Genomic DNA, 19,839 nt, shown 5'->3' on the forward strand with positions numbered 1-19,839 from the left:
ACAGAGCCACGTGATTAGCGCCTCAGCACGAGCGTTTCTTCGCCCTCTGGAAAGCACGAAGCCTTGGGCTACGCTAGCCTTCGAGAGGTCTGTAGGGGATCTAGCACTGATAATTAGCGCCAGACCTTGGAAAACCTCTCCTTGACTCGCTTTAAATCTTCCCTGCGACGGAGAAATGCATGTCTTGCAGCGCTAAAAATGAGAGCCTGCTCGAAAGCTGTATATTTAAGGAATGGCGAATTTAAAAAACCAAGACTGCGAGACTTCTGCTCGAAAATATGAGACCCAGACTGAAAAATTTTTAGCCACTTCATTCCTAATGGTTAGTTTTATCCAGACTACAACAAATTAATTTGTGAGAGGAATTTGCGTTAATCTCTTTTGCGTTCGTTTTTGCGTTTCTTTACCACCTTCAAATTTGTTGTCGCTTGCCTGATAAACATTGCATTTTACCAATTTTAAGTCAATTGAACGCGAGTCAATTGAGAAATGAAGAGCAGAATGTTTTTCCACTCAGCCTGAACAGTAGTGTTGTTCCTTGTCTCGCCCATGATAGAGCCCAGGCCGCTAAGTGACCTTTCCTGAGCGTCCTTACCATCTATTTGTACAGAATGTTGGTGTCTTAGTTTTCCGCATTTTTTAAGCATTGCTCTCCACTTCAAATCATTCCCTCTGTTATTGTTAGTTGCTTTATCGATAACCCTGGTAGTCAGTTAACACCCCTATCTTCAAGTGAAAACATTTCGTTTCGGAAAATATTATTTCAAGTCAATATTAAGGGAGCAACGAAAAAAGTGAAAAAAAATTCAAAATGTGGTAGGGATCCATCTGTCCATACCTCTGAATCAGATCTGGACATAGAGAGGATAAAAGTTTAATATCCATACAGTGAGTTTCACTCTGCCAAGTTTATGTCAGTACTGTGACAATATAGGCTAAAACTGTGTGACTTGAAGCGTATCCAGTACGTATAGGAGGATTTGTATAGAACTGGAAAAAATAATTTTCTACCTCTTCGAATGATATTTCATTCCACTAACTTATGGGCGGCAACACAACAAGTGTCCCCCGCAACATAAACTGGTATCATTTCAGAATTATATCAAAGAGATTTTTACCCACGATTTAATGAGTTAATATTCAATGCACCGCTCGGGGGGTCGTCTGAATTTCTTTCAAGCATTTTACCAAGATTTTCACGAATCAATTTTCTGAGACAGTTGTTTCCCTTATGTAGAGCAGATTAGGGTCGTCTTTTTTATAGTTTTAATGGTGACACGTAAAGTTTGGATCACTCTTTTCGTCGAGCATTGTGTAATGTTTTCCTTACGTATTTAAAGAGAAAAGAATTTTTCCTTCTCTGCAAACAATCAGTGAGAATAGAATGGGTTTAATGGACTGGAAAGTTTGCTTTGTTCTCGTCTCAGATGCTTTGGAGACGAAGGAATTAGGTAATCACAGACTCGACTTCAGCGTGCGAGTTTTCCAAGGCGAAAATAAATAAATGGACGATATCTCCAGTGTCTGAAATACAAAATACACGATCAGTAATTATGAAAATCTAAAGGGTCTTGTTTGTTTTTGAAAAACTAAACGAAACTCGAGTTTGTTTTTGGAGGAAATTTGGAATGTGGTTTACGACCAAAACAAACCTGTTGTTATGACAACCTGACGCAATTGTTCTAATCACATGCGGAATGAACTGAGATCCGCCATAATTTTGCATAATTAACTTTATGAACTTCGATTACATTCGTTATCGAGTTAGTTTTTGCCTCTTCGACTTTGCAGAATTTTGACGATAAAGTCGCACAAAAGATAATACAAGTGTTGTAAAATGAACTCACTAAGATGATGAGAAGCCCAGTACGTTCTTGAACAGCGCTTTGTAACGAGTCTATTTACGGAAAAAATTGACATTGGAGAAAACCTTCAGCTCGTCTGCGTGACTCGCAAGGAATCTTTCATGCCTACTACTTAGGAAGTCAACGAAAAGAGTTATTACTAACACAATTTTTATGGCCTTAAAGACTTTGTTTTTGCACTCATTTATCTCTATTTTGGCGGCCATCATACTCTGCTGGACAGAGGTTACTTCTGCCAGTGGTAAGTGGTGACAAATACATATCGTACACTTTTATATTTGCATTGTTAGAACTGTTCCTATATTTTATGCTACAGTTGTATTAGTCGCATACTTAGCCTAGGGTTTTTAAGGCAAGATATTAACTCATTTTTGTGGTTTCAGATCCCTGTGATTGCTCAGTTTGCGGTACAACATGCGGCGGGAGTTTGAGCTGCGATCCCGGCAAATTTCTTGTGGTAAATGGAAGCGAATTCGGCTGTTTTCAATGTCCTCCTGGTCATTAGTAAGTTTTGTTTAGTCTGATTTTCTTTCGTTAGACTTTAGAGACGGGTTTACATGCTGATGGCGGTTTCACTACTCAAAGAAACAGTATAACGATATACGACTGTGTCGTGTTTTGTGTTGCTAATATCATTGTTGTAGTGCTCTACCGTAAAACAGTAGTCCAGTCTCAGACTCATGTATAATGCACTTCACAGTACGTTTTGTCATGCAACATTTTGTGTCTAGCTTGAGTTGTTAGAGATAAATGCTGTCTTTTGGAAACTTATTCCATCAGACATATTCTCGTTTTCAAGGGGCACTGATTAGAGTCCAGTTCAGTCTGTAATCATTCATCTGCTGAACAAAATAGGATGACTGCAAAGTGGGAATCTCATTTGATAACAAAGAGTTTGATTCAAGACAGAATTTGAGGACACAAAGTCCTTGTAACAGTCAATAATTCAATAATACCTGTAGTTGACTTTTTGGTGAAGAAGTTAAACCTAATTGTCAAACTAACAGTGTGTCCTGTCCAGTTACATAGACGTAATGCATGAGTTGTCCCTCATCAATGTACATTTACAAAGTTTAGCAGATATCTTGAGCTCTTTATGGTTTTTAAGGGGCCAGATAATCATAGAATTGGGAAAATGAGATTATCCATGTAGCAAACAGTTTGAGATGCTTCAAATAATTAGTGTAATAATTTACTTTAACTTCTAGTTGCCCAGGAGGTCAGAACAGTTCTAAACCATGTTCTGAAGGTTACTACAATGACCTACCAGGACAATCAGACATAGCTGCATGCAAGGTAACTTTGTGGATTGATATAGTTTTAGGTTGTGTTTCAAGTGTGCCAAGTCAGTGCCAATTAATATTCAATCTGGGTTGTACTTGGGTATACTGTAAGCTATATTGAATAAAGGGGTAAGTTTCTAAAGAAACTGTGGTGCTGCATTGGTGGGAGAGTATAGCAGGTAATTTAGTGTTAACAACTGGGTTGAAAACGTAAATTAGCCTCTGTAAAGAGTAAAAAAGCTGATGTTTCAAGCGTTAGCCCTTCGTCAGAGTGATTGGTAATCGTAATTGCTCATAATCGTAATCACTCTGACGAAGGGCTAATGCTCGAAACATCAGCTTTTTTACTCTTTATGGTGGCTAATTTACATTTTCAACCCAGTTGTTAACACTAAATTACCTGCTGTAAGCTATATTGGTTAGGTGCTCTTCTTGTGCATACCAATAGAGGAACGTTATCTACTGACAAATTTGAAAAGTTAACCCCTTTACTCCCACGAGTGGCTAAGAAAGAATTCTCATTACGATATCAATACTAGATTAAGCAAACAATTGATAAGAATTAAGAAAAGTATCAGTTAGGGGATTATTGGTTGATCTAATATCAAATTCTTCATAGTAACATCAGAAGAACTGTATAGCAGACAGTAGGGAGAATTAAGAGATCTTCGGAGTGAAAGAGTCAATAGTCCCTCTATTTTTCAGCAACAAGTGGACTATTCAGCAACTGAGATGATATTTTGTATAATTTATTTAATTAGGAATGTCCTGCTGGATCTTTCTGTGCTGATGGTAGCCAACTACCAAAGCCTTGTGAATCAGGTTACTATAGCAATGGTATAGGACAAACAAAATGTGTCATCTGCCCAGAAGGATTCCAATGTGAGAACCTTGCATCTAAACCAACACCTTGTTCAGAGGGTTATTATAGTGCGGAGGGTAATGCAACATGTTCGATATGTCCAGAAGGTTATGAATGTTCCAATGGTACATCACCCAGGGTGTGTCCTGAGGGACAGTATGCACCTCTTGGTTCCACAGCATGCAAGGCATGTCCTGCAGGTCATAAATGTCCTCGTCAAGGAATGTCAGCTCCTGAGACTTGTCCAGATGGGCAATACACAAACCAAACACTACAAGTGACATGTCATACATGTGAAGCTGGTCGTGAGTGTCCAAATGGTGATCGATCTGTACCATGTCCGGCTGGTTACTTTAGTAAGTATGGACAGTCAAATTGCTTGGCGTGTGAGTCAGGAAACTACAGTCAAAGTGGATCATCTGTATGTCTGCCATGTCCAGCTGGAAAACAGTGTCTGGATCCAGCTGTTGAACCTGTGAACTGCACTCTTGGTACTTTTTCTGGTCAGGGAGAAGGTGTTTGTAAGCAGTGTCCACAAGGTTGGTGTTGCTTGTTAACATACTGAGCTACACAGATAAAAAAAAAATCCACTTGATTATACATTATGGTGGAAAGTGTAATAAGGAATTGGTAACAGGAGTGCCAGAAAAGTTCAGCCAATCCTTTGAACTTTCAAGTTTCATAATTCTCAGCCAAAATGTTCTCTTAAAGTCTCCCTTTTTTAGTGCGAAAAAAACAATAGAAACAGCAACAAAAAACACTCAACCTTTAACTTCAACAGTAAATTCAACCGCTCTATTTTTGCTTGTGTCAACTTTTGATAGATTACAAACTTTTAAATGCATTAATGGAGATGCAAGAGCTGAGAAACCCTAAGTAATGATAATATAAGTTTTAACAGTTGTGTTGATATTATTATTCTTAATATTATGATTATTTTTATGAATAATAACTTCAGGTTACCAAAGCACACCAAGCAGGACCTCTTGTGTTCCCTGTGCAGCAGGGTTCTATTGCCCTGATCCAAGGTTGGTTATCCTGTGCCTGTTTGTAGATTTCTGAATTGTCAAGTTGTATAATAATTGTAAAGGGAATTCTTCTTTAAATCCATGCAAAAAGCTGTTTTTCTTTCATTTATGATTTAGGAGTTATCATTTGAAATATTTGGCCCATGTGCTAGAATTTCAGGCTCTGAGTCAGTGAGTGGGATTAGTCAATAGACACACACATTAGTTTTCAAAGAAAGAGAGTGACTCTATTCAATCTGTGAAGGAGCCAGTTGATGGTCTGGTAAATAAGCATGTAACTAAATCAGTGAGTTAGTTGTTCGGGCCTTAAAGCCAGTACTTGGTAATAAAATATAGAATATTCATTTGTCATCTATAACTTACAGTGACCTTAATTTTTGTCACTATTATGCAATGTGTTAGTTAAGTCAACCATTGAGATAAAAAACCACTCTAAATGCTTTTATATCTTAAATGTTGACAATATTAGTCTCAAATGAAAATCTGAAAAGACAATTTATTCTTAATAATTAGTAACCCACCAGTTCCATGCCCTGTTGGAATGTATTCCTCGGGAGGAAGATTTGAAAACTGCACAGCGTGCCCAGCTGGGAGTGCATGCCCTGATCCTGCTGGTATTCCTGTGGCTTGTACTGGTGGTAAGATGCAAAGTCAACATCAAGCACAATGATCATATTACACTTAATATGTGCAGCTAGCTGTTTTGTATGGTGTATATTTGATTGTTTTTGATGATGTATAAAAAGTTAATAAGAAGAAAGTTAAGGGAAAGTTGACAAGAAGTCTTCTCTGAATACACAAATATTATCTGTACATTTCCTATGGTATTGACAAGGAGAAATTGTTTAACAATCAAGTGCTTCTTCAGTGGTTGGTCATATACTGTATTCTTATAACCAAAATGTTTGGTTCAGTGTTGAGGGTGTATAGAGAAATTAGATGCTGGTCTTTCCAAGAGTTTAAAGGTTTAATTGTAACTATTATCAATCATAAGATGTTCATATCAGAAATAATTGCATGATATTGTGCTATTGACTTCTTAATTGGGTACAGGTTTATATAAAAAGGTTAAATCATAATAATTTCCAATCATCATTTCAGCGACATATGCTGAGGCACTGTCCACAGAATGCAAGACATGTCCAGCAGGTTACAGCTGCCCAGAGAACAAGAGAACAGAATTATGTCCATTTGATGACGTACTGGGTTACTTCTACAGCACTGACTCAAGTAGGCTGTCAATTTTTTTGCCTCTGTGTTTGTAAATAACTGTAAAAAAAAGGAGTATTTTCCATTTACAGGTAGGAGATCTTCAATTTTGAAAAAGTCTACGATTAATAGCTTTTTGTCATAATATGGAATTATCCTGACCTTTTGAAGTATTATAAAACAAAGTGACCATTGGTTATCAAAAACTACTACTTCAATTTTGAAAATGAAAAGGCTTGATTGATTTTCTCTACTGGTCATTCTAAATAAGTGTAAGTTATGCTTAATTGTGTTCTTTTTCTAGTGGTATCATGTGCACAGTGTCCTAATGCAAGCACAGGGCAAATATGTGAGTCAAGATACAAGTTACCAGTCAGTTGTAATCCAGGAGAAATCCCCAGCAACAATGGAACAGTATGTATCAGATGTCGTCCAGGTTACTTTTGCCGAACACCACAAGAGGGAGAAGTAGCTTGTGCTCTAGGACAGTGGTCACTGGGTGGGGCTACAGAGTGTCAGGATTGTGTACAAGGCTATGAATGCCCCAACAGTGGCTCATTGCCACAGGCTTGTCCCCTTGGCCACTACACAGATCAGAAAAACTCTCTGAGTTGTAAGCAGTGTAAAGCTGGATTTAAATGTCCCACAACCAGTGGTACTCCTGAGGCATGTGCAGCAGGTATGAATATGGAGAACTGCCACAAGTTTTGTGGTTGTAGCTTGTAGATTACCATCATGACAGGACATAACAGTACATACACTGAACTAATGTCCTTAAAACTTTACTCACTAGGTATCTGTTTGTAAGATAATTTCGTAACAAAACTGACCCCTCTCATTGCAAGTTCCTAACCCTAACAAAATTGTTAATGTTGTAGCACAAAAGTTCCTTTTATTGACAAGTTTCACCTGATTTATCTTCAGGTACATTTAGTGATGTAGCAGCAACAGACTGTACAGCTTGTCCTCCTGGTTCTGCATGCCCAAACACATCAGACTCCACAGCCAAATATGCATGTACATCAGGGACATATTCTATTGGTAGCAGCACTCTCTGTAAATCATGCAGAGCAGGATTCTTTTGTCCTCAAACAGAGTAAGCTTCTACTTAATCCCCATGTGTTATTTTCCATGTACTATAGTGTGATTTGTTGTATGGTTTATGACTAAAATGATGGCAGTTTTTTTTTTTTTTTAAATAGGGTGAGGGTTTAGGGCTTAGGGTATCTAAATAATTCTCTAGTAAGTTGATATGTGAGCTCAAAAATCTCCAGTGATCAGCAACTAACCATGCACATGATTTCCTGCTGCCAAAAACTCTCACTGGAGGTCAAATTAAATCCTTTTTTTCAATGAAGTTTTGTTATTCTTTAGTTTTTAATTGCTCAGTTGAGATACCCTATCTTGTACTTCCCTTCAATCATGATTTCTCTGTTAACTGTTTCACAGTTTGTGTCAATTTTGAATCTGATACATTGATTCATTCTAACAGTGGTCCCAATTTCATTTTCTTAAATTCTAGCAAAGACATAGAACTCGCATGTGAACCTGGTTTTTACTCACAAGCAGGAAGTGCTCGTTGTACAGCATGTCCACCTGGTTATAAATGTCCCAATAAAGACGGCAGCGGAAATCAACCCTGCCTGGATGGAGAATATTCCATAGGAGGGCAGACATCTTGCACAGCATGCCCAAAAGGTTATGCTTGTCCAAATACAACCACAGATTACATGATCAAATGTGAACCTGGGTTTTATGCGACCAGAAAGAAGACTGTATGCACACCTTGTAAGGCAGGATTGTAAGTATTTCTGCAAACAACACATTTTGGTTTTTTGAAAAATAACAGGGAATGCTGACAAAAAACTGTAAACATTACTTTGTTAATAAATGGTGCACTGTGTTGACACTCATTAGTGGGTTAAAAGAGTATTAGACTTCATTTGATAACTAGTTGTGGATATTTTCCAGCTATTGTCCATATACAGATAAAAAACAAGAGATTCCATGTGATCCCGGTTATTATTCAACTGGGAATGCATCTTCATGTGAAATGTGCCCTCCTGGCTATGCATGCCCGATACAAGATCAAGATGTGAGGTATTATTGAAAATTATATTCTTGAACTTCTTTGTTAATTTTATGTGTGGCTTCATTATTCTCTCTGTCTTGTTGGTCTCATGACTCTCAGGCTTTTTTTTTTTTTTTAGAGAATCCTGTCCATTAATCATGGTGGTATTGACAATGTTTGCCTTGACAGAACAATTAGGAAATCAGTAGTCTCATGCTTCTGACTCTTTGTTTACTACAGGAACCTATGTGTAAATGGAACATATTCTTTAGGGGCTCAGATCACATGTACACCCTGTCTCCCAGGAAGTAAGTGCCCATCAATCTCAGAAGGTCCCACTATTTGCCCACCTGGTTACTTCAGTGAAAGAAATGCAGCGGAGTGCAAGTTGTGTGAGGCTGGCAAACAATGTGCTGATCCAAGTGGTAAGTGCATTTTAAACAAATCCCAAGATGAAAAATATCAAGTTACAGGTTGAATTAGAAGATTTTATACACTTCCTGTATCTTTTAGCTCCTGAGCCTTGTCCTCCTGGGTATTACTCAAGTGTTGGCTGGATAATTTGCCTTCCATGCAAAAGAGGTTTCCAGTGCAAAGAAGGTTCAACTACAGACAGTCCACCTGAAGGTCAGTTAAACACTTGCTTCGTGTTTCTTCATTTGTGTGGCAAGTTTATAGGGACTTAAAGAAAGTACAACTTGAATTTAAAACCAAAGGTTCTATGCTTAGAAAACTCAGAAAATGAAAATGATGACAGGATCAATAGTAAGGTATGTGAATTACAAATGCACCTATGATTGGAAGGTCCTGATCAAGTGGATGTAATTAAAACTGTAGATCAGTTATGACAAGTTAGTCCTTTGCTGTTGCAAATATGTTTAATTGAATTCTCAGTGTGTTTCTTTACCTATTTTTCTCTCAATGTTCTTGCCATTCAAATTTTTTTTACTGCATGTGCCTGTTGTTAGGATTTATGTAATGGCACATGTTTTAATTCAAGAGCAATTGCATTTTTACGGACATTGTAGGTTTTTACTATTTTCCTTTTCTTACTGAGCTCCTTTTTTTCTCTCTAGATGTGTGTCCTAAGGGTGGATGGTGTGATGGCCGCACTCTGTATCCATGTCCACCAGGGACCTACAATCCTTTTAATGGGTCACAATCACAGGAGGCATGCAAGGCGTGTCCTATGGGTCACTATTGTCAGGAGAGTGGCACAGTTGATTACCAACCATTTCTTTGTCCAGATGGCCATTACTGTCCAACAGGAACAAAATTCCCCAATCAGTTTCCTTGCCCAGCTGGTACATACAACCCAATTGCCAACCAGACATCAAGATCAGTAGCTTGTTTGCCTTGTCCTGCTGGTAATTATTGTGTGGCAGGATCCAGTCAGCCCGCCATCTGTCCTCCTGGTTACTATTGTCCAATTGGAACTGGGGCAAGAACACAATTTGCCTGTCATGCTGGATTTTACAATGATCAAACTGGCCTGAAGAATTACACAGAGTGTAAGCCTTGCCCTCCTGGTTCATACTGTCCAGATGGCTCACTAACTGAACCCACAGTTACCCCAATTCCTTGTCCATCAGGGACGTACAATCCTGAATGGCAGGTTGGGCACTTACTGAACTGTATTCCATGCACTGCTGGTTACTTCTGTCCTCAGGCAGGACAGACAAATGCCACCTTATACTGCTATGAAGGTTATTATTGTCCAAATGGTACAGTGGCAGGTAATCAGTTTCCTTGTCTCCCTGGAACGTATGGAGACAAAGCAGGTCTGACTCTGGCAGAGGAGTGCCTGACATGTCCACAAGGAAGGTCATGTGGCTGGGGAACTGGTCTAAACAACAATAACACAATGCAAGTTTGTCGTCAGGGACATTTTTGTCCAGCAGGTGGGTGTGAAATTTGTGTGGTGGAAGGGGTGGGTTAGGGAAGAATGTCATAATTTTACTTGAAAAACTATTCCAAAGGTTCAGTTCAGTTTAGGAAAATGTGATCAATGAGAACATTTTCTATGGTTTTCAGCATTCACACCAAGTGTTGATGCTAGAATCTGGCTGAAATACCTTCACAAAAAAAATTGGACACAATTTATGAACAGTTCATAACTTACTCTGATGCACTATTTCTGCCTTAAAACAGGCACAGGATCACCAACTAAGTATCCTTGTCCTCCTGGAACCTATTCAAACAGTTCTGACTTGTTTGATGCATCCCAGTGTGATATTTGTCCTGAAAGAAAGTACTGTCCGGGTGGTGAACCAGCACCCAGAGGTAACTGTCCACCAGGTTATTACTGTCCAGGAGGCACGCGAGTGGCAGAACAGTTTCCATGTCCTAATGGAACATACAATCCTCACTATGCCAAAGCAAGAGTTGATGAGTGTCTTAACTGTACACAAGGCCATTTCTGTGAGTTGGCTACAGTTCAGCCAGTGCCATGTTCTATTGGTAAGTGAGGGTAACTCATAGTGGCAACAACTGTGTACTGTGGAGCTGTCATATATACTGGTTACTTTACTTAGAACTAGTATGTGTGAGAATCTGGAATAGTAGCTACCTAGCATGGCAACACTTTTGGGTTGAGTTTTTGTTGGGTCCTATCCTTGATTGAAGGGTTTATTCAACCTTTTTTGTTAAGATACAAATTTTCATTTGACCTTGCACATTTAAAGATATCTACACTGTATATAGAATTATAGAATTTCTTTTGTTTAGTGTGAGTCATGAAAAACCTAAATGGATCTAAAAGTGATCTTGTAAACTATATGTAGTTGCAGTCATTATTAGGCTTTTTTATTCTGCTCTACAGAGTATTCGTATCCTAAAAGTGTTGTGGACATTTCTTTTAAAGGTACATATATGCCATATGGATCCAATGCAACAAGTTCAGAGGTGGTAGGAACACCAGCTAAGGGGAAAGGAGACTGCCTTGCCTGTCTTGCTGGACATTTTTGTCTGAATGGTACTGTAGTACCAGAACCTTGTGGAAAAGGGAAATACACAAATCCAGGACAATCAGTTTGTCAGACATGTTTGGCTGGGCGCTACTGTGATAGTGAAACTACAACTGAAACAAGCATGAACACAACCAAGCTTTGTCCAGCTGGAAAGTATTGTAGAGCAGGACTGACAGATGTCGATGATGCCACTGATTGCCAGAGAGCACATTACTGTCCTGAAGGTTACTGATGATTACTATTTTCTTTCCATATTTTACTTGGATTAATGGCAATTTCTTCTTCATAATGGCTTCATGAAATTGTAATTTGTATAAATTTTGTTTTTTCACTTTAAATTTACAGGTAACCCTGTTGAAATTCCTTGCCCTGTTGGTACATTTAACCCGAATACCACTGGAGGAAGTATATCTGCATGTAGAATGTGTACTGCAGGGAAGTATTGCCTTGAAAAATCCATCCATGAGACAGGTGACTGTAGTCCTGGCTTCTATTGTCCAACCAACATCACAGATGGAGTCTCAAGTTTGCGTATTGGCTCATATGGCCCCATACAGGAACCTTGTCCAAAGGGTACTTTCTTTAATGAGTCAGGAGGAAGGTTTGTGGAGGATTGTATTGAGTGTACTATTGGTCATTACTGTCCAACAGGATCTCAGACACCCACTATCTGTAAAACTGGTCATTACTGTCCTCCAGGGTCAGGTGACCCTCAGCCTTGTCCTCTGGGAACATTTAATAATCATAGTGGAGCTTATTATCTGGAGAACTGCACAGACTGTACCCCTGGCTGGTAAGTTGCACATTATTATATGTATATGTAATAATGTAATATATATATATGTATGTCAGACTGATGGCTCAACCCTGGCCTTTATTGCAAACCTAACAAAACCATACACACACATCATGCATACTGAGAATAACATACTTGTCAGGGCTTGTAGATTCGAGTGGTTTGGTGAGAAAGGATCACTTAAGACAAACACCTGTCAAAGGTCACATGACCCATACCCAGGCCTCAGCTGTGTCTGAGATAAACAGTCTCCACTTGTTTGGTTTTACTTAGTGGGAAAAATATTACTTGTGAATGCTTGGTATAAAGTTCTCCTTGTTAATTTTCTCACTTATATGTCAGCTAAACCTACATTTCAAACCATTCAGATAAGAAATGAGGAGGGCAGGAATGGGTACATGTTTTTCTAAATTGAAGGTGAAATTTTTAATTAGTGTGTGTGTAGTCAGGCTTATTAATGTATATGTATCAGGCTTATTAATGTATATGTATGTTTTATTAAAAAAGGTACTGTGATGCGCAAGGTCTCTCCATTCCAAGAGCGCAGTGTGACCCAGGTTATGTGTGCTATGGTGGAGCGTATACTGGAACACCCAATGATGGAACAACAGGAAGACCTTGTCCTCAAGGGACGTTCTGCATTGCAGGCTCTTTTGAATTTGATTCTTGTCGTGCTGGAACATACAGTAAAAGCACTGGTGGAACGAGCGACCAAGACTGTCAGTTGTGTGATCCTGGATACTTCTGTTCTAAGAAGCAACTAACAGCTCCAGAAGGACCATGTGACCCTGGTTATTATTGTCCAGAGGGGTCCATCTTAAGCAATCAAACAATTACTCCACCAGGATTTTTCACTCCAGCAGGATCATCAGAGCCACAGCCATGTTTACCAGGAACATATCAACCACATGAAAAACAAAGTCATTGTCTTCCCTGTGAGCCAGGATTTTACTGCCCCACAAAGAGCATGGTCAATGGTACAGAGTGTGAACGAGGCTTCTACTGCCCACCTGGCACAGACAGACAGTTTGCATGTCCAGAAGGGACATATAACAATTACACTCGTCAAGTGTACAACTCAAGCTGTGTAGGGTGTCCACCAGGAAAATACTGTAATCCAACGGCACAGAGTGTTCCTACAGGTACACTATACAGACCACTTGTTTCTGTTTAATGGTTCATAGAAACTTGGATATTCAAGGCTAGGGCATTGTATAAGAGATAACTAGAAAAGCCTGTTTCTAGGTAAATGTCAAGGACCCTGTGTGAGTGGTTAATATTGCAAAAATATCTAGGACAAATTTACTCCTTCTGTTAGGTATTTGATATGTTATAATTGGAACCTTTCTATGATAAGGGGTTTGTATGTACTAGAAGATTCGCTAAATTTAATTCTTACAAATAGATCTGTCTCGACTGCACAGTGTAAGTTATTTTGTATGTAGGACTTAAAAGTGAAATACCATTTATGCAGAAAGTTGGGTCACATTTACAACATTGGGTCTTGGCTAGACTTTTAAGTTCTCTATCCTCTTCCTGATAATCCAGTGGATAAATTCATCTGTCATCAGCCTTACATAAATTTTCCTTTTTTTAATTCATCAGGTCCTTGTGATGCAGGATACATTTGTTTCTACAATGCAACAAGGCCTACACCCACGTTTGAAAAAGGTGTTTTGGAATGGGGTAGGGTGTGTTCAGCAGGTCATTACTGTCCAAGTGGAACAGAAAACGAGGAACAATGCCCAGAGGGAACATATCGGTGAGCTTCTTGCAGCATCCCATTATGTTGCTCAATTATAGAACAAACTGATAAAAAAAACCCTTGTGAGAAAGAAAGGTTTTTCTAAACTTTTAGTTCTGTAGGTTCATAGGCACTCCAACTGTACTATGGTGTGTGTGACAAATGAGAAGTTCGTTGGTGATAAGTTGAAAATATTGATGATGACTGTGTTCATACAAATAGATGCATATTTGTCATTCTGAAATTCAAATTCTATTTCATTTTTGTTTTTCAGTAAGGTAACTCGTGGTGAATCTGAGGATGATTGTGAACCTTGTGATCTGGGACATTACTGTAATGGTACAGGACGTACTGATGTAGCTGGTCTCTGTGATCCTGGTTATTTTTGTTTGCGTCGGGCTAAAATACCCAAACCAAACAATGATTCTACTGGTGGAATTTGCCCAAGAGGAAGTTCTTGCTTAGCTGGACAGCAGCCAGAAAAGTGTCAACCAGGTACTGCAATTTGCTGTCAATGTCTAGTTAACTGATTAAGGAACTCCATGGAACTGGAGAGCACCAAAAGCATTCCATGTTTAAAGTGTACTGTTAATTTACCAAAGACAGGTAACAATGGAGTAAAGAAATGTTTATATTGCTTATCTGCAGGCCTTTATGCTCCCATTGAAGGAAAGGTGACATGCCAAGAATGTGAGGCAGGTACTGAGTGCCTTATAGGAACAATTAACCCTTCACCTTGTCCTCAAGGCTATTATTGCACAGCAGGAACAACAGCCAAAGAGGCCTGCCCTATTGGTAGATTTGGCAATAGAACAGGGCTCAAGGATAAGCCTGAGTGTACATACTGCTTGGCAGGCCAGTACTGTGAGACTGAGGCATTAAAAGATGTTACTGGTCCATGTGATCCAGGGTACTTTTGCTTTAGAGGTGCTGAGGTATCAACACCCCCAGATGACCCAGTACGTGATCGTTTTTGGTTTGGTGAATGTCCTGAAGGAGGTTATTACTGTGAGAGAGGTGTCTCTCAGCCTACACCCTGTCCACCTGGAAGATTTGCACCTGGTAATGTTGGCAGATTAGAGTCAGTGGATGACTGCACCCTGTGTACTGCTGGCTCTTACTGTGCAGTGGGACATCAAGATCATGTGAATGGTACTTGTGATCCTGGCTACTTTTGTCTTGAGGGATCCCCAACTCCAAGACCTAATACAACATATGGTGGGATCTGCCCTCCAGGGTTCCACTGCCCTGCTGGCTCAGCTTTTCCACAGCCATGTGATCCTGGGACCTATAACAATGCAAGTGGTCAAGCAACTTGTCAGATATGTCCAGGAGGCTTCTATTGTAATGGCAATACAACAAGTCCCCAAGAGTGCCCTTCTGGCTTTATCTGTCCACCAGGAACAAGTTATGCTTTGGACAATCCATGTTCTGAAGGAACATTTAACAACTTGACGGGCATGTCTTCTGACAGTGCTTGTGTACAGTGCACAGCTGGATATTACTGTGTCAGGCAAGGTTAGTTAACTATGGGAGTTGGTGATGCATGTGGGATTATAGTAGTGTATCTGCAATCAGGTATTCACAGTTTTCAAAAAAAGCTCGGAGTATATTAATAACATGCTGTAATAATACTAAAGCAACAGTAAAATGGCTTTTGCATGTTTTAAGGTCTTTCTAATGTTACTGGCCCATGTGAAGCTGGATACTACTGCAGTGGAGGCGCAACAGCAGCAAAACCTGTCACCAATGGAGGCAAGTGCCTAAACGGAACGTACTGTCCAGAAGGGAGTTCACAGCCTCTCCAGTGCCCAGCAAGAAAATATTGTGGAGGTGAAGCTCTGCCAGCACCTTCAGCTGACTGCGCAGCTGGTTACTATTGTGTGGGAGGCTCTAAAACAGACAGACCAACAGATGGGGTCACTGGGGCGGAATGTCCAGAGGGTTCATACTGTATTGAGGGTAGTGCCACACCAGCACCATGTCCTAATGGTACTTTCTCTAATACCACTAAGAATGAAAAGGTTGAGGACTGTGTTGACTGCACCAGTGGTTTTTACTGTGAAGGAAATGGAAATAAAGAACCCACTGACCAGTGTGATCCTGGATATTACTGTCCTCCTGGACAGAGAGTGAAAAATCCAAATGGACTTGAGTGTACTCTTGGTCACTTTTGCCTGAGAGGTTCCAAAGAACCGCAACGGTGTGATTCTGGATTTTACCAAGACAGCAGAAATCAGTCGTCTTGTAAGGTATGTTACTTTCCATATTCATATGTTTTGGTTTAGGTTAACAGCAGCTCTAACTCTTAAATGAAAATATAATGAATTTCTTGGAAGCTGTTAATGAGTTAAACTGAAGAAAGTCTCCATACAGGAGCATGCTTTTGTTGAACTGATAGAAATGTGCTGTAAGATTTTGTCAAATAAATTAAATTATTGCAAATCTGGAAAGAAGAAAAATGCTTTTGATGTTTGAAATTCTCCCTAGGTGCCATTTTGTGTTGTGTGACATCTTGCGGTAGCTTCCTTTGTCATCAAACAAGAGCAGTTTTGCTAGCAAATTTAATTCAAAGATTATCGTTGATAATTTAACAACAATTTGATGCAACAGTGGTGGTATCCTTTTATTACATTGTGCAGTGGGGAGTTATAGGAAATTCAACATATGATAGCAGATGTGATTTTTTATTCCTGCTGATTTACTATTTGACTGTAGGTTTGTCCAGAAGGATTCTTTTGTGACAACCGCTATGCCCCTGTGGTTCTATATCAAAACAGCACCTGTCCTCCAGGGTATTTTTGTCCTTATGGCACCACGCATGCTTATGAGTTCCCCTGTCCCCTGGGGACGTTTAGCAACACTTCTGGTCTCTCTCGTGTTGATGAATGCAGTCCATGTCCAGGTGGCTACTACTGTGATGAACTAGGACAGACAACATATACAAAGCAATGTGATGGAGGTCAGTAAAACTGATTTTCTTTTTGGATATGCTCACATGCTTTAGAGATGCTCACATGCTGCACCCCCAACGGCTGCCACATTTCCCTCATTTAAAGGTGTGGAATATTAACATTAGTGTTGATTCATTCCTAGGGTATTACTGCCGTAGTGGTGTATCTGTGTCAACTCCTGAAGGTCTCCCTGTAAATGCAACTTTGTGCCCCCCTGGTACCTTCAACTATACTGATGCTGGCCCATGTCCAGCTGGTTTTTACTGCCCTGTTGGTACTGCAGAACCTGAGAAGTGTCCTCCTGGAACCTTCAGCAATGAGACTAAACTCTCGTCAGAGGAACAGTGCAAAAACTGTACTCCAGGACAATACTGTGAAAACTTCAACTTGGTAGAGCCTGGAGGACTATGTAGAAAAGGGTACTATTGCCCATCAGGGGCATCAAAGCCAGACATGATTGAGTGCCCTGCAGGTGCATATTGCATTGAGGGTACTTTTGAGCCAGAATTGTGTCCAAACGGAACATTTAGAAACATCACAAAGGGAATGTCCATTAATGATTGCTTCAACTGCACCCCAGGGTATTACTGCCAAGGTGTTGGATTAACAAAAGAAACTGGTGCCTGTGCAGAAAGGTATTTTTTGCTATTATCTCTGGACTGTTTGATTGACCTATGTAATGGGGAAATGTGATATATTGATCACTTATCTTTTTTATAGATACTACTGTCCTGGAGGGAACAAGGTGAAGGATCCACATCAATTTTTCTGCCCAGTAGGCCACTTCTGTCCAGGAGGCACATCTGAACCCATCCCATGCCAAAACAACAGCTTTGCCAAATCAACACATGCTAAGGAATGCTCTTTGTGCCCTGCAGGATTCTTCTGTAAAATAGCAGGTGTTCCAAAGAACTGCACAAAAGGCTTCTACTGCCCTTATGGAACTGGTATTGACTTGAAGTCATGTCCCAAAGGAACCTATGGTGATCAGGAGGGTTTGGAGAGAGTCTCTCAATGTAGGGTCTGTGATCCAGGAAAGTACTGTGGCAATGAACATGCTATAAATTACACTGGTGACTGTGCACCTGGGCACTGGTGTGCTTATGGCCTTGACAGGCCCAACCCCATTGGGGACAACATTACGGCATACAATGCCAGTAGCAATGATTCTTGTCCACATTATGATGGCAGAGAAACGGGCTATGGAGGTATTTGTCCAATTGGTCACTTCTGTCCTCAGGGATCACAAGCACCACTCCCTTGTCCACCAGGAACTTATGGACATCTTCCAAAGCTTGCAAAGTGTCTGGCATGTTTAGAAGGCTTTTACTGCCCAGGAAATAACTCTGAATATGAATCACGCCCATGTCCAAAAGGATACTTCTGTCCTAATGGAACATCATATTCTAACCAGTTCCCTTGTCCAGCTGGAACATACAATAATAGAACCCATGCTACTAAGATAGAGGACTGTGTTAGTTGCAGACCTGGCATGTATTGTCCAGTCAAAGGTATGTTAGTAACTAAAAAACTGTCCTGCCATTAGATATATTACTCAAAATTGTACGTAAATTCGATACATAATTTACGATGCAAAGTAGTACTAATCAAGAATTATTTTTTAAAAGTTACTAAGGATCAGAAGCTAACTCTTTGTATACATTGTTTTATTTTTAGGAATGCCAGATCCTATTCAGTACTGTGCTGCTGGCTACTTCTGTCGGCGTAATGCTTCCAGTGCCACCCCAGATCAAGGGAATGATGCCAACATTTGTCCAGTGGGTCATTATTGCCCAGAAGGAACTGGTGAACCAGTAAACTGCCCTGTTGGAACATATGGGAATGATACTGGTGTGTGTTGTGATGTAACATGCCCAATTACCTTGCCTATTTTTGTTCTTTATTTAACAGATGAAGTTGGAAATTACAGTGTACTAACAAATTGCTGAAAAAACAGTGGTTTTAAAAAGCTGTAACTTTTATGTGTTCAATGACAAGAAGAAGAAAAATTTTGCAGTTTTTTTTTTTTTTTCAATTGTGGATCTTGCATTAAAATTATGTTGAATTTTCATTGTAGCCTACAAGGATGTCAGTGAATGCTGGAACTGCACAGCAGGTTTTTATTGTTCTGAGCCCGGGCAGGATTCTCCAGTTGGGAAATGTGACCCTGGCCATTACTGTCCAATTGGCTCATCTAGTTCAATGGAAGTCCGTTGTGAACCAGGAACTTACTGTATTGGACAGAATGAAGAGGCAGAATTGTGTCCCATTGGAACATTCCAACCAAGCTATACCAGAACAAGTATCACTGACTGTATTAATTGTACTGCAGGTGTGTACACGTGTGGTATTTTTTAAGATTAGAGGGTCTTGACCAAAGTGCAGATAGATACTAAGTGTTACCTTTTTGTGGCAGGATTTTATTGTTCTACACCTGGTCAGGCTAACTACTCTGCCCCTTGTAAGAAAGGCTCATACTGTCCGACTGGTTCATCTGTTCCTGATCCAGTTGAGTGTCCTATTGGGTTTCACTGTCCCACTGGCAGTGCTCTACCCAAACCATGTTCAGCAGGAACTTTCACTAACTCAACAGGGAGAGGCAGTTGTGATCCTTGTCCAGATGGTTTTTACTGCTTCCCTCTTGAGCTAGCAAGAAATGAATCCATAGGGTTCCGCATCTGTCCTAGGGGGTTCTACTGCCCTGAAGGAACTGGTCTTGATTGGCAGTCATGCCCTGCTGGTACCTATAGTGATGATCTTGGCTTGCACAAAGAAAAACAGTGCAAAGACTGTGATGGTGGAAAATTCTGTGATGGGAAGAACTTGACTTCTCCAACAGATTTCTGTGCTCCTGGCTACTTCTGTACCATAGGTAAGCAAATCTGAGACAATCAACAGTTAAGGTGTCTTTAAGGATTCTAGTCTTGTCAAAAATTTTAGGAATCCGTGTTGTTGCAATGACGAAGTTATAAAAACATGGAATAATTCAGCATTTAATTGGGAGGATTTTAGCAATATAGTAGTTTACTTCAACATGAACAAATTTGAAGATTTGAAA

The 19,839-nt window shown here is 39.9% G+C and overlaps 1 protein-coding gene across 1 annotated transcript in view; it reads left to right on the forward strand.

Moving 5' to 3' along the window:
• The first annotated feature begins 1,760 nt into the window (after positions 1 to 1,760).
• The window catches only part of LOC131788318 (uncharacterized), a 47,316-nt gene continuing 29,237 nt past the window's right edge, over positions 1,761 to 19,839 (forward strand). Inside the window, exons 1-28 of the mRNA XM_059105409.2 lie at positions 1,761 to 2,106; positions 2,249 to 2,369; positions 3,074 to 3,161; positions 3,910 to 4,549; positions 4,969 to 5,038; positions 5,552 to 5,676; positions 6,140 to 6,268; positions 6,552 to 6,926; positions 7,172 to 7,343; positions 7,770 to 8,048; positions 8,219 to 8,347; positions 8,559 to 8,743; positions 8,832 to 8,945; positions 9,395 to 10,219; positions 10,470 to 10,778; positions 11,182 to 11,511; positions 11,633 to 12,080; positions 12,591 to 13,225; positions 13,689 to 13,845; positions 14,102 to 14,322; positions 14,476 to 15,345; positions 15,499 to 16,079; positions 16,546 to 16,789; positions 16,924 to 17,416; positions 17,502 to 18,292; positions 18,459 to 18,632; positions 18,859 to 19,113; positions 19,198 to 19,653. Of these exons, the coding sequence (XP_058961392.2) occupies positions 2,019 to 2,106; positions 2,249 to 2,369; positions 3,074 to 3,161; positions 3,910 to 4,549; positions 4,969 to 5,038; positions 5,552 to 5,676; positions 6,140 to 6,268; positions 6,552 to 6,926; positions 7,172 to 7,343; positions 7,770 to 8,048; positions 8,219 to 8,347; positions 8,559 to 8,743; positions 8,832 to 8,945; positions 9,395 to 10,219; positions 10,470 to 10,778; positions 11,182 to 11,511; positions 11,633 to 12,080; positions 12,591 to 13,225; positions 13,689 to 13,845; positions 14,102 to 14,322; positions 14,476 to 15,345; positions 15,499 to 16,079; positions 16,546 to 16,789; positions 16,924 to 17,416; positions 17,502 to 18,292; positions 18,459 to 18,632; positions 18,859 to 19,113; positions 19,198 to 19,653 (9,304 nt within the window). The 5' untranslated portion in view covers positions 1,761 to 2,018. The remainder of the gene's footprint in view (positions 2,107 to 2,248; positions 2,370 to 3,073; positions 3,162 to 3,909; positions 4,550 to 4,968; positions 5,039 to 5,551; positions 5,677 to 6,139; positions 6,269 to 6,551; positions 6,927 to 7,171; positions 7,344 to 7,769; positions 8,049 to 8,218; positions 8,348 to 8,558; positions 8,744 to 8,831; positions 8,946 to 9,394; positions 10,220 to 10,469; positions 10,779 to 11,181; positions 11,512 to 11,632; positions 12,081 to 12,590; positions 13,226 to 13,688; positions 13,846 to 14,101; positions 14,323 to 14,475; positions 15,346 to 15,498; positions 16,080 to 16,545; positions 16,790 to 16,923; positions 17,417 to 17,501; positions 18,293 to 18,458; positions 18,633 to 18,858; positions 19,114 to 19,197; positions 19,654 to 19,839) is intronic.

This window comes from Pocillopora verrucosa, chromosome 6, assembly GCF_036669915.1.
Source record: "Pocillopora verrucosa isolate sample1 chromosome 6, ASM3666991v2, whole genome shotgun sequence".
In the NCBI taxonomy this organism is placed as follows: domain Eukaryota; kingdom Metazoa; phylum Cnidaria; class Anthozoa; order Scleractinia; family Pocilloporidae; genus Pocillopora; species Pocillopora verrucosa.